Source organism: Panicum hallii, chromosome 6 (genome assembly GCF_002211085.1).
Source record: "Panicum hallii strain FIL2 chromosome 6, PHallii_v3.1, whole genome shotgun sequence".
NCBI classification, from domain to species: domain Eukaryota; kingdom Viridiplantae; phylum Streptophyta; class Magnoliopsida; order Poales; family Poaceae; genus Panicum; species Panicum hallii.
In genome coordinates this window covers 44,725,111-44,739,031 of record NC_038047.1, presented here as the reverse complement: position 1 = coordinate 44,739,031, position 13,921 = coordinate 44,725,111, and the positions used below count along the sequence as shown (strand labels likewise).

At 48.6% G+C, this 13,921-nt stretch overlaps 1 protein-coding gene across 1 annotated transcript; it reads left to right on the top strand.

The window, feature by feature from the left end:
• The first annotated feature begins 6,670 nt into the window (after positions 1 to 6,670).
• LOC112897808 (protein SHI RELATED SEQUENCE 1-like) lies at positions 6,671 to 8,447 on the top strand. Its single transcript, XM_025966199.1, has 2 exons — positions 6,671 to 7,479; positions 7,604 to 8,447. The coding sequence occupies exons 1-2, from the start codon at positions 6,915 to 6,917 to the stop codon at positions 7,966 to 7,968; spliced, it is 930 nt and encodes a 309-aa protein (XP_025821984.1). The 5' UTR covers positions 6,671 to 6,914; the 3' UTR covers positions 7,969 to 8,447.
• Positions 8,448 to 13,921: the final 5,474 nt, after the last annotated feature.

Below are 13,921 nucleotides of genomic sequence, written 5' to 3'. Positions count from 1 at the left end.
TTAGTGTTGACCACTGGCTTAGTGGGCCCCCTACACGGAGAACACATGGCGACGCGGCTGCAGACAAGGAGCGAGTCAAAAGATGAAGATGAAGATGAGGAGGAAAAGTAAGGAGATGTTAGCAGGCCACGCCTCACCCGCGATCTCCAGATCATTATCTTCAGGTCTGGCTACGATCTTGAATCAGCTTGTTTTTTTTTTCTGCCATGCATGCGTCACCAGTGCCGCTGTCCTGGTCCGGGACAAGTTGGCACTCGTTAATCTATGGCTGGACGTCCCGTCTCCCGGTCCCAGCAGCGTCACCACTCACCACCATGGCTGAGCCAAGAAGCTAAAAGGTCCTCGAGTTCCTTGGGTATGTGATCGCTGATCAACCAGCAAGTTGTTTTGTTTTGCTCTTTATTAATCCATTAGGCTTCGTTCGGCAGCGGCCAGATTTCGATCCTGGCCAGAACACTCCGGTTTTCAATACAGGCTGCTCCGTTCCACCCGGAACGGCCCCCGAAAACGACCCGTTCCGACAAAACCGAACGACGCCTTAGTCAGCTGAGTCCCGTCCTGAACCCTGAATCAGTCAGCACGGCAGCGCGCAGCTCAGTCAGCGGATGGTCCAACCAGCCAGCCAAGGAGGAAAACCGTGACGGGCTTTGAACGAGAGATGGGCTGGTGGGGCTTCTCTGAACGGCCCATTCAGTTGTTAACGGGCCGTTCGCGATACATGGACGAGACCGAGCCAGCGGTTGCAATGTTGGGCCGTGTCCCCTGTCACGTGTGCGTGGGGGTGGCCGTACCCACCGCTCCCTACAACAGCCCAAAATTCTCTTTTGATAAAGGAACTACGAATATTTATATATACAAAGTTTTGATCCCAAAATATGCAGCGTTGATCGGGAGAGATACGGGGCCTCCGCTCCGCTGCGCCGCCATGCCAACACTGCTGCTGCTGCTCACGACACTCCTAGGGTGATAACGTGATATGGATGTATCCTGTATCGACCCCGTCGCGCAGCCGAGCCGCACCGGCCGCCGGCGCAGTACAGCATGAAGCCGCGCGCTTGCCTTTGCCTGCCTGCCAGATGAGATGACAAAATGTCGTCCACGTCGCGCGTTCCGTGCACGGCCTGCCTGCGCCGGCAGCTAGCTGCAGGAAGCGGGGCTCGCGGCGGGTGGCAAGGCGACGGACGGGACGGGGACCTGCTCGTGACCTCGGGGTGGCGGGTTCGTTAGGCGTCGGGATCCGCGCGCGCCGCCCGCCGGATTTGGAAAAGACAAAAGCCCCTCCCTCCCGACCTCTACCAGCGACTGTTCCCCTGCGGCGCGGCCGATCCAATCCCCCGCCTCGTATTCCTCGCCCCGGGCCTGGCCGCCGCTGGTGGATGCCATTGGGCGGCGCCGGTGGGGTGCAGGCTGCTGGCCTGCAAGTGCAGAGCACAGCCATTGCCGGCCGGCGGGGTAGGGTTGGGTCGCCCTTCCCTTTCGGGCTGGAGGGGAGGAGGGAGGATCGGTCAGGTCAGGTCAACCGTGTGGTACAGCGCGCAGGGCTCGAGGCGGGCGGCCATAGGACGCGCCATTATTGGGGCCCGGACTTTTCTGCGCCTTAATTCGCTAGCTTTAACGCCTTCCCATACCATATGCGCTGCCTGCCTGCCTGCCTGCCCATCGCCCCCCGCTGCATCTCCATGCATGAATGTACCTAGTAGTAGTAGGCAGACTAGGAGTATGTACGTATACGAGTGCAGGTACAGTACAGTATGACGGCCAATGCGTACGTATTCCAGGAGTAGCAGTAGGCGTGTACGTGTTGCAAATACACATACGCTTGCGCACGAACAAGTTTGAGGGGTTTCATGCGCATGCGTGGTGGTCATACACCTATGTACAGGCTATGCCACGTGGACCACGATGTACCCTGAAAATCCGGCCAACGGAGGCTGCCCATGTTTCTTCCATTGCCGAGACCCCGAGGGGCGATTCAATCCTTTCCACGGTTCTACTAATCCCACCTCCGTCTTCCGGCTAATGTCTAGTTCTACTCGAGACTGCAGGCTACCTTAGCTTAACTTGTCTAGCAACTTCTGATCTTCGTTGACCAATATGGTATAGGTACTCATAGTCCCGCATATTTATGTGGTTGTCATGTCCGCCAGGTCTTTAATTTAGGACAAACTTTTGATCGCGTGATCCAAATCCAAATACTCATCTGCTCAGTCATCTTCAACACAATCTTTCATAGTTTGATCAAATCACTTGTTCCCACACTCCAAAGTGTCCCGCTTCAATTCATATTTACGACGACCTGATGTCCATGCTAGCCTGGCTCCTCTAAGCTCTAGCCAACAAGCGCCTCGCACCATTATCACAAAAAAAAAAGAAACGCACCATGCAGTGTTGTAAGATATTAAAAGAAATGCACTGTAATGCTTAGCAAAATTCTTTTATCCAATCGTTCTCTGGATCTTACATAATTATACATTGCCTATTCGAGTATTGATCCGGCTACCCTAAGCTAAAATTTCTAGATCCGCCCCTGCGGCCTATGTGCACCACGCCGTCCTATGCATGCATCAAGTAGCTGGTACACCCGGTACAGAGCCACTCATACAACTTCTGTCATTGAGCTAGCTACTCTTCTTCATCTACTTGCATGGCATCCATCTTTACTGTTTCTTATATATACTCTTTGTATTATTGTATATATGGTGTAAAAATAATGTATGTTGGGTTTGAAATGGTTGCATTGTTGGTTGGAGATGCCGGTCTGACTGAGATATAGCGTAAAAGCAGAGGTCGATGATAAAGGCTGGATTTACATCCATTTGAGCTAACTGTGGCCAATATAAGTTAGGGATAACCAGTTAACAAATATTAACCTTAAGAGAGTGTAAGATTACCACATCTAGGGACCCCAACAGTGCCTTATTAGCCCATTCTTTCTTCATCTGCTGAAGACTGCCGGCCGGGAGCTAGAGACCACTCACAAATCCACAAGCAGAGCCAAACAATGCTCCTCCAATGTTCGCTCGGTGCCGCTCTAAAGCAAGACAAGAATGGGCATTAAACCCCGGCACATGCCTGATCAGCAGATCATCAGAGCCGCCCCATGTTTAACCCGGTGCAGGCATGCAGGTCCTACAAGTACGTACTCGATCCACACACAACAAGCGGCACAGTACTGGCAGCATGCATGTTTGCGCGGGCAGGCCTTTGCCGTACTTCAAACATATATGCTGGCATTATTCACCAAGGTAATAAGGTACCATACTATGACGCACGCATCCATCTGACTGACGATCTCTCCCTCCCTCTCTCTCTCTCATCAGACTGCATCAGACCAGACTAGTAATAGTATCTTGCTAGCTTCTATATCTGAATCAGAACAGCCTCCTGCCCCTGCAGGCCGACCTTGCGGCAGCAGACGTAAGCCAACCCCACGTCCTGCACACTGTCAGTTTATGGAATTCTTGCTTAATACAGCTTGTAAATTATCCATATGCGTAGGAGCTAGCAGCACTAGTCAACTAATATAATGCAACCTTTGTACTTCTAGGAAAGGCAACATTAACTACTAACGCTTTGTTTGGAATTTTCAAAAAAAAAAAGAGGAGAGAATGAATTCATATATAGAGCTCGACCTCCTCTACCTGCACTTTTATCTTCTTCCATTTAATTTCTACCCTCTGAAATTGCACTGTGTGGTACAACACTCTGCACTGTGGGCAACGTTTATATTGTCTTATGTGTGCGCATAAGGACGACTGCATTGCACGCATGCCCTAGCTACCGCTGTCATGGGGCCGGCCATAAACTGGGATCGATCGGAGTGCGCTGGAGTTGTACGAGTTCTCTGGCGTGTGGAATGAATGTTTATAGGACGACATACATGGCTCCCACGCCAACCCAATAAAGTTCCCTGCAGTGCATAAGTAAGTACCTCTAACTCGCTCCATGCAGGGGTGGAATCCAGTGGAGGCGAAACTGGATTCCGGACCCCGCTACAAGGTTGATCTAATGCCAAAAATATATCATTCATCATCTAATTAAAATTCCTAGTTTCTGATGAAATTTTTTGTGCTCCTTATTTTGAAGCATGGAATAATATTAATTGATTCATCTGAAAACTAAAAAAACTTGCATTTTCACTTGTGCATTATATGGTCGGATCAAAAAGGGATTTACGCTCGCTAATTCTTAATACTAATTCCAAGCTAATTGCATGTCAAGCTAATTCTTAATACTAACTCCAAGCTAATCACATCATTATTTACCTCTTTATTAGTTCAGTTAGAGGCAGCTCCTATCCCGAACTCCAATAAGCTAGCACTCCCTCCATTTGACAATTTTGTTTGATCCGCTCGGCAGCATATTGGCTCCGTTTGTTTTAGTTTATGGCTGATTTTGAAGGTTCAATTTTGGAAAATAAAAAAAATCAGATGACCCTGAAATCGAGAATCGAGAATCCGGCTGATTATGGATTATGGATTCTGGATTCTATGAGTCATCTGACTTTTGAATTTCTCAAAATTAAGCCTTCAAAATCGGCCATAAGCTGAAATAAATAGAACCATTAACTAATAAATAGAATGAATCATGCATGTCGAAAAAATTGTATTAGATGGATAAATTGATAGCTCACCTGTATCACTGTTGTAAAGGGAACGAGTGGAATTCTTGGCCTGTGAATCTACCCCGCAACAACTTTTGTCTGCTTCCGGAGCAAACATTGCTGCCCGTGCCACTGTTGAGTTCTACTGTTTGGCGGGGGGGAAAACCCAAGTGGTTGTGTGAAACTCGCAGCCAAAAGCGAGCAACAGTCTTGTTCGGCGGCATGCAGTAGAAGAATCTACCTTGTGCGCGGTTGTTGGCTAGCGCTAGCGTCGAGCTAGCTGCATCATGCAGATCTCCCAGAATTCACTCCGGGCTCGATTCAGAGATGGAGTAAACAAATCCAGGTAGCGTACACATGCGTGTAAAAAAAAATAGAGGAAATCATCAGGAACCGAGGTGCTATACTATCTCTGTTTGATCTCAGGGAGCATGTCAGCTTGTGGCAGAAGTAAAAAACTCTGGCATGGACATGATGATTAGTTCCCTTTATTTTTGACCCCTGCTCTCCCCTGTCAAAAGTCAAAACCACCAAAATTCACAAGATTCAATTAAATACACCTATCAAATGTTTGGACTTTGGAAGAAGAGAGATGATATTTTTTTCTGTGTAAACGGCTGTTCCATATGAACAGGGCTCGAGAACTCTTCTTTAGAGGATCATCATCAGTTCCGTTATTCCCTCATCAGAAACGGAGTTAAATAGAAAAAAAGAATATATTCCGTCGTAATGTTTTCTTGAGTTTGAGGTCAACTGCGAGAGTCGAGCGGTGGCGCTCGCCCTACGAACCGGGGCGGGCGACTTCCTGCTTCCGGGCGCAGGCAACCGGGGCAGGAAATCAAGGGCCGGGCCCCCTGTCACGTACGACGTCACGCAGATCTCCGCTAGATCGCCTGCCCTGTCCCGCCGATATGATTCATTCTTTAATCCAACTTGCCCTCCCTTCTTGGCTGCTTGCTCGTCCGATCCTCGATCATGGCCACCGAAAAGTGGAGGGAGGCAGGCCCCCTGCCGCGCATTTCCTTTTCGTTTTCTTTTTCTATCGGCGGGCGGAGCACGAGCACGATCCGCGTCCGGCGGCGATGATAGGAGGGCAGATCGGCCGGCCGGGCGCCGCGAGGAGATGGAGACAGCCGCCGTACAGTGCCGGCGGCGGTGGCGGCCATGCGCGTCCGTTCAGAGGTCAGGAGCACCGCCCGTTACGCGGCGCCTGCAGGTTTAGTTAATAATAATGGCCAGACCGTTGGGCTTGAAAAGGCTTTGAAAAGACCCGCCGGCCGGCCGGAAAGAAGAAGGGCGAGCGGCCAATCATCGCGGCATATATTTTCTTATCAGATGTCTTGATATCCTTCAAAAAAAAGCGAGGATCTTGATGAGTGGTTTCTGGTAGCACACAGGAATAACGAACATCTCGCCGCCGGCGAGATCGATCGAGCTTCCGGCCGCCGCCGGCCGACCACGCGGCGTTGCTTCTTCCAGGAATGAGCCGCAGCCTGCGGGCGTGATGATTGGTTGCCTAGGGCGACGGATCACCACTCATCCGACGGTTGCGCGTGGTCGAACGGCCATCGGACGTCCGGGCGCCGCGTTTTACAGTCACTGTAGCTCTTGGCCGGGTTCTCCAGTCCATGTGCAACTCTCTCTCTCTCTCTCTGTAGAGAGAGAGGGAGACGGCGACGAGAGAGAGCAGTTCGTTTCGTACACTCGTGAGGAAATACGAGTACGATGTCGTAGTCTCGTAGAGAGTATAGAGAGAGAGAGAGAGAGAGAGAGAGAGAGAGAGAGAGAGAGAGGAGTATTAAATGGGGCGTTTTTGGGAGCGTGCAGGATCGTTGGCGGCGTGGCAGGCCCTCCCCTGTCGCCTCCATCACTCGCCTCACCACACAAAAATTAAAGCTCACCTCAGCTGCTGCCTGCTGGGCTGCTCTCCTCGCGGCCTCCCCTCCCCTCCCACCCTCCGTCCCTCCCCGTCTCCCTCTCCCTCTCCTCTACCCTCCTTTCGTCCTCGCCTCCTCACGCGCAGACACGCCAAAATTCTAGGGAACCCCCACTACGCGCACCGCCGCAACCTAGCTACCGCTCGCCCTAGCTAGATCGATCGATACAGCTCGCGGCAGCGCCAGCTCCTGCGGTTGCCGACCCAGCAGCGAGCCGGGCCGCTCAAAATTCGCGCGCACCGCCACGCGGCGTCTCGTGCCCATGCGGCGGACCACGCCGGCTCGGCGGCGGAGAGCGGCAGCGGCGCGTCACCAGTAGCCTGCCGGACACGGGCGATCCGCCGCTGCCCGCGCGGGCCTATGGATCTGGCCGCATGGCGGGCTTCCCTCTAGGCGGAGGAGGAGGAGGTGGAGGAGGGCACCACGGCCGCGGCGGCGGCGGCGACCACCACCACCACCACCCCCACGTCAGCCCTTCCTCCGGCTCCGACTCCGCGACCGCCGCCGCCGCGGCCGCCGCGGCTTACCTCTACACGACGGCCGCCGCCGCGCCCCGGGGCGGCGGCTTCCAGCTGTGGCCGCACCACCCGGCGCAGGAGCACCACTTCTACGCGCCCAACATCATCCGCTTCGCCGATGACCCCGCCGCGGGCTCCTCGCGGGGCGGGAGGGGCTCCGCCTCCGGCGCCGGCGCGGGCACCATCAGCTGCCAGGACTGCGGCAACCAGGCCAAGAAGGACTGCGCCCACATGCGCTGCCGCACCTGCTGCAAAAGCCGGGGCTTCGACTGCCCCACGCACGTCAAGTCCACCTGGGTGCCCGCGGCCAAGCGCCGCGAGCGCCAGCAGCACCTTGCCACCGGCGCCGCCGAGCCATCCAAGCGACCGCGCGACGCCGGCGCCCAGCCTTCGTCCACCACAGCCACAACCACTTCCTCGGGTATGCACTCCTCATCATCCACTAGCCAACCAATTCACAAGCTCAGAGCTAGTTAGTTGCAGCTTACGACCAACCAGCTGATACTAAGCAGCATGTTCATGTCTGATGCTGCATGATTGATCAGGAGAGCAGCAGCAGCAGATGGCCATGGTGGGCGAGCGCTTCCCGCGGGAGGTGAGCTCGGAGGCGGTGTTCCGCTGCGTGCGCCTGGGCCCCGTCGACGAGGCCGACGCCGAGGTGGCGTACCAGACCACCGTCAGCATCGCCGGCCACGTCTTCAAGGGCATCCTGCACGACGTCGGCCCGGACCCGTCCGTCGCGGCGGGCGGCGGCTTCCGCCACGCCGCCGAGGGGTCCTCCCCGAGCACGGCCGCGGCGGGCGAAGGCAGCGTTGCGGGGCCCGTGTCGTCATCGGCTGTGGTCATGGACCCGTATCCGACGCCCGGCCCCTACGGCGGCGCGCCCTTCTTCCACGGCCATCCGAGGTGATCAAACGGCCACCTCGATTGACGGATAGCTCTTAGCTTGCTTCATTCCCTTTAGACATGCTGATCGCCTTCCAATCCATGTCTTGATATTTGCTTATTTTTACTAGAAGTACTATCATCATCGATCATTCCCTCTAAATCATCATACTACTGTAGTAGCTAGGCCATCAGGTTACTTGAAGTATAAAGCTTTGGACTAGCTAGGGAGCAGTGTTCGTGATTGAAAATTTAAAATCTGATATGATCGACAGTTAGGTAATATGGTGCCTTTGCATTGGGAGAATGGCTATCTTGATTGACACTACTCTTTCCTCTTGCCATTGTCTCTCTTCCTGCTGCTTTCATCTGGTTCCATGGTGGTGATGATGCTGTCCCCTGGTGGTGTCTTGCAAACATACTTGGATCGAGTACGGGAAGTTAAGGTTGTTTTGCATATATATTTGCTGAAGAATATACACAGTACCATCTGATTTCTACTCCTGTGTGGCAGTGTCTATTCCATAAGGTGTCATACCTTTGCTTTAGCTTTTTCTCTTCAAAAGCTGAGCCCTAGCTTCCTAGCTAGTAGCTACTGCTGATTCTTAGTTGGAAATTTGGTGTGAATGATTGCTGTGTTATATATGCTCGTTAGAGAGAGAGAGAGAGGAAAGGAGAGGAGAGAGATTTCTTCCAGTCATCATATGCTCAAAGAAGGCTGCAGGCAGCGCCAGAATGTCAGATATCTATGTCTTGGGAAGAATCAAATGACGAGATGATTGGAAGGAGATGCTGCTAGTTACAATGTGCTTCCCAATGTTTCCAAGTCTGGTAATCGCAAACAGGGTTCCTGACTACTGTCGGATCCCATCCGATTCCAGTCATATCGCATCACATCATATAATTCCGTGTTGTCATCTCAAGCAAATTATTTTGACATGCATCCTAATTTAATTGTCATTTCAACAATGATAGCAAAAACAGTTGCATTGGCTGAATGACAGCATATATATAGAGAGAGAGTAATTAGCAAAATCCACATTGTGATCTGGACCTAGCTAGCAAAACAAAGGGCGTCTGTAGACCCTTTTCTATTTTCTTCCCAAATAATGGGAGAGTTTATTTATGAGTTTTTTTATAATGGGAGAGTTTATTTATGAGTTTTTTTTCTATCGCAATTAATTATACAAAATAAGGGGTGTATCAAAGTCGAGCACTTTTAACATACCACCACTCAAGATCAAAAATATGCACCGCTTCCATAGGGCGATATAATTGTATCCTACATTTCTTGAGCAACACACTCATTGTCTATGGAACAATGAACAATGAGAGGAATTTAATTAGGAAAGCAACTATTATTGGTCAGTCATGCTCATTTGTGTGTAACATAACACTGGGCATCTCTGGAGGCTCAATCAAATGAGGATTTACTACCAACCTTCAAATTACATGCATGCATTTTGTTTCAGATAGTTTAAGTTATGGTTAATCTATTTGCACGTACAATAATATTAATGGATGCTGCCGTTTTAACCTTCATTGAGGATAAATTGTGTTATATGCTTGATCTAGGACCATGTTCTTGTCTACCTGTGCCAAAATCAAAGTGAACTAGCGTGAATCCTATCTGTATTGATTGATGCTAGTGCACTTTGAATGCTTCAAATTTTGTTCTCTGTGCTGTCCCTATTTCCCTTTATTTAGTTGATGATGCATATATCGTGCTGTACGTGGGGTAACATGTATATTTGTGAAGGTGCTAATCTGATTTATTTGACACATATGATTGAATTATATTGTATATAACTAGCATTGTCCCATTCTTCCCAGCTTCACTGGAAAGAATACTAATTTCAAAATGCTTGGAAATTCGTCCAGTGAGATTTTTTTTTAATTATGGTTGCCCTTCAGTTCACTTCCAGATTTACCTGGAATAACTTGATACAATGGTTGTATTATTTCGACAATTTTTTTTGACAAATACTTCGTATACATTATGAGTGCACATTAATCTCCTGCTGGTAGCACAGAATATATCTTAAATTTGCTGGGGCTATAGAAGGTTAGAACCTGACGTGTTTTAAGTTTGGAATGTCATGTACTCCATGACACACACAATAAATTAACCCCATGATTTCCCCAGTAGTGTGCTTATGCATACATTTCTGTCAAATCAACTATTGACGTACTGCTGGTGGTGTATTTAAAAAAATGATAAATTCTGTTGGAACATGAAGCAATCGCTTAGGACAAGACATTTGACCTAAGGTAGATCTGGAATCATTTGGCTACTGTTATGTCGACGACATTATTACCAAATCTGGAAATCGAGAATGTTATCTGAAGTAAACCTGATATAATCACCCTATCTACATAATTGCTTTACCTGTTTACCTATAGGATGCTGATTATAATATATTGATGCATGTTGCCTCTATGAAAGAGGAGCTAATAATAAGCTACCAGCCTACTTGTAATTTTTCTCAAACAAGAGAAGGTAGTACTAGTCAGATCACAAGTCTAATTTGTTCTGTAAATACTATATGTTTTTAATCAAACTATACATTACTATTTTCAAACTCTCCCGTACTTGTGCAAGGATTAATTAAATAGGTGAATTAATTGGTAGTCTAAGCATTGTTCATCAATTCTTTACCTAGATAGAAGTCACCGTCATTATTTAATAATGTATTTGTCACGCAACTCCAAAGATGCACGATGATTTGGCCTCATCTTCTCTTTGGCTTTGATCTGTTCCTTTCAATGGAAAGGCTAGCTGGAACAATAATCGGTAACCCCTTTGGAACCTTGCTAGAGAAATTTCATGCATACGTTTCCGGTTCTGGATCATGCATATACTAAAGTCAAAGCTGTTAATAATTTTTAAGTTCACTGTGTAGTATTTTGGCATTATCTTTTGAATCTTTTAAAGACTTCGATAGGGACTGGTTGGACCTACCACTCTATTGGCATTTCCAATCAAATATAGTTAATGGTAGTTAACAGTTAAGTATGCTATCTATATCTTTTTACAAGCTCTAAACATTCCAGATCGATCATAATCTACCTGTATCTTCCAAATAATTTACCCTTAACACATTAAGATGGAATTTTAGAAGCGTATGACATTGCCAGAAATAATTATAATATGCTAATTCATGGACGTCACTCTGAGTTGTATTTCTTCTTTGTAGTTTCTTTTTGAAAGAATGCATATGCATCAGTACTGAAAGTCGCTAAATATTTACTATTTGAATCCTGTCACTAAGCGTGTGTGCCTCCACCACTTACACGCAATCTGACATAAGATTAAAAAGTATGTTACAGCTAGGTCGTCCAAGCAAATAATAACTTATCCAGGCCACAACTATGTAGGCCGTGGTTATTTATCTATAGTACCGGGTATCTTGTTCTAGTATGTCCCACATATCTTAGAAAGCAGCAAACCACTACTGTTTAATAAGACTTCTTTTCGTAGCGTATCGTATTTGCGACTTTGACATTTAAGTATTATTACTTAGCATCTCATTCGCACTTCACTTTTTCATTAATTTTCTCCCCTTTTCTTTTCCAAGCTTATATGTATGTCCCATTTGTGCAACCTATTATTTTACAGCCAGGAAATCAGTTAAATCAAATGGATCCAGTGAGACAGGTTACTGTATAAATATCGGTGCTTATTATAAATAATTGTGCCTATATATCTCCTTAAATTAGAAGTATTTTTAGTGAAAATTAAAACATGTGGGGGAACTGTGAGGGAATTACATTGACCCCGTCCCACATGTCACTGTGTAGGGCCGCTTTATTTGTACAAGCAGACAGATGACGACGGAATAATAGCACGCATGGTACCTTCAAAAAAAAAGCATGCATGGGTGTGCAAATATATGCTGTGTTGTCAAGAACAGTTGCAGCATGCATGTACTGGAGGGAGGGGGGGTGACACTGCTAGCCACCCCTTTTCGCCGTTCCCCTTTGCGCCTCTAAAAGGAGGAAATAAGGAGGCAAGGATGCGACGGATGATGCAGGCGAGCGGCGGCACTGTTCATCATGCCCTTTTCCAGCAGAGAGCAAGCAGTGTGTGTGCTCCGACTCCGATCCTTTCCCGGTAGAGCTAGCATGCAGTGCCGGATCGGAAAAAATGGGGATTTTACTCCTACATTGCATGTGTGTGTGTTGTATTTCGATCGCCGCACCGCACACATTCTTCTGGAGAGAACGAAATGGCTCGCACAACAGTACACGAGCGTATTGATGATACGTAGCAATGCAAGCTAGAGGATGGCAGACGCAGAAACTGCAAATGCATGCATCCAGCGGTGTACTACCGTCTCATCTTTATCGCCGTCGCTACAGTAATGCATGCTCCCCCTAGCTCATCTTCTCTCTCTCTCTCCTCTTTTTTACCTGCTGGTTGCTGCTTCTCTGATTTTCTCCACTCATGAGAGAGAGAGAGAGAGGCTAGCTGCTAGTGTCCTACGAGAGAGCTGGCCGGCTAGAGGAGGTAGTAGGGTTGTTCATGATGGGGAAGGGAATCCTTATAGCTAGGGTAGGGTGGGGAGGAGGAGGAAGGGCCATCCATCGGCCATAATATGTTTGTTGTTGTTGCCGCGCCCGGCATGGCATGGTCCCAGAAAGGACGTCTACCGGGGAGCTAGTAGTCACGTGCCTCATCAAACACCCACCCAAAAACCACCACCGCAAAGCTCGCCCGCTCCAGGATTTACAGGGCAGGACCCCTGCCTGCCTGCCTGTAATCCATCAGTGCCATCTGCATGCCAGCATCCTTGCAGTTGCAGGGAGCTTTCGCTTTCGCCTCCGGCAACCCGACCTTGGCCATTGGAGCATTATTCTTCCCCTAGTAGCGGTGGATAGGGGATCGGCAGAACTCCTGGTCAGATCGGTGTTCCCCTCACCTGCAACAACCAGCTGATCGAGTTGTTCAATTCATAAGCGTCGAGATCGACGCCTGCTGCCGGCATGGTCACCATCATCTATGATCTCTATCCCTTCTTCTGGTCCTGGACTGGACTGGATCACCATTATAATGCTAGCTCCCAGTGCACGCGGAGCTCAGTAATTGTTCTTAATCTTCATGGCAGACAATTGCGCCTTCTGATCTGTTCTGCTCGAGCTTCATTGCCGCAAGGCATTATTTAGTGCAACCGTGCTATACGTACGACCGGGGGAGCCGACTCCCGTACACCGACGTTTTCTTTACACGGTGTCATTAAGCTAAGCGGCTGGCTCCTACCTTTTGCCGTGCTAGTCTCGTAGCAGGTCTGATGCCAAGCCGCGCAGGTCCAGTGTGGTACCAGGCCCGAGGTCACATCTGTCTACTGTATACTTGACTCATTCAGGCTGTCTACTATTTCTATTGAATGAAACAACAAATTCAGCAATAATTTGGCACCAAGATCATAGCGAAACACTTGTTCAGAATTCTTTCACATGAGAATTGCATACAAAAAATAAAGATACAATTATGTCCTAAGCTAGAAGCAAATTGTTTGATCGATGAGAGAAATTAACAAGTATTAGTTCCAAGCCAGTATGAAATGAATTACCTTCCGGGTTACGAATTCCTGCTTGGTCATTTAACTCTAGTCTTCTCTTGGCATGAACATCTAGCTTCTTGTGGCATCGGAGAAATCTTGCTTTGTTTGGACTCACAGCATGATTATGGTCGAGTGTAACACTGCTAATACAAAACTCCTCACCCTGAAGATAGAATTTTACTTTAGCTGGACACTGCATTCTTGTCGATGGGTTGGGTTTGAATGTATCCTTTGAGGTATTGTGAGCCTTGCCTTGTCTACTGCAAGCAAGTGTGAAATATCGCACCTTGCCATCTTCATTCTTTTTACATCTTCTTTTGGTCACACCAAATCTTGTCTTTTTTGCATAATTTTTGTAGAAGCTAATAGCATCATCTTCGCTGTCAAATAGCATTCCCTTCGTAGGCTGTAACA

Excerpts from the sequence above, each read along its gene's own strand:
- LOC112897808 (XM_025966199.1), top strand. The coding sequence starts at position 6,915 with ATGGCGGGCTTCCCTCTAGGCGGAGGAGGAGGAGGTGGAGGAGGGCAC. Across the intron at positions 7,480-7,603 it reads AGCCACAACCACTTCCTCGG|GAGAGCAGCAGCAGCAGATG; the intron begins GTATGCACTCCT and ends ATGATTGATCAG.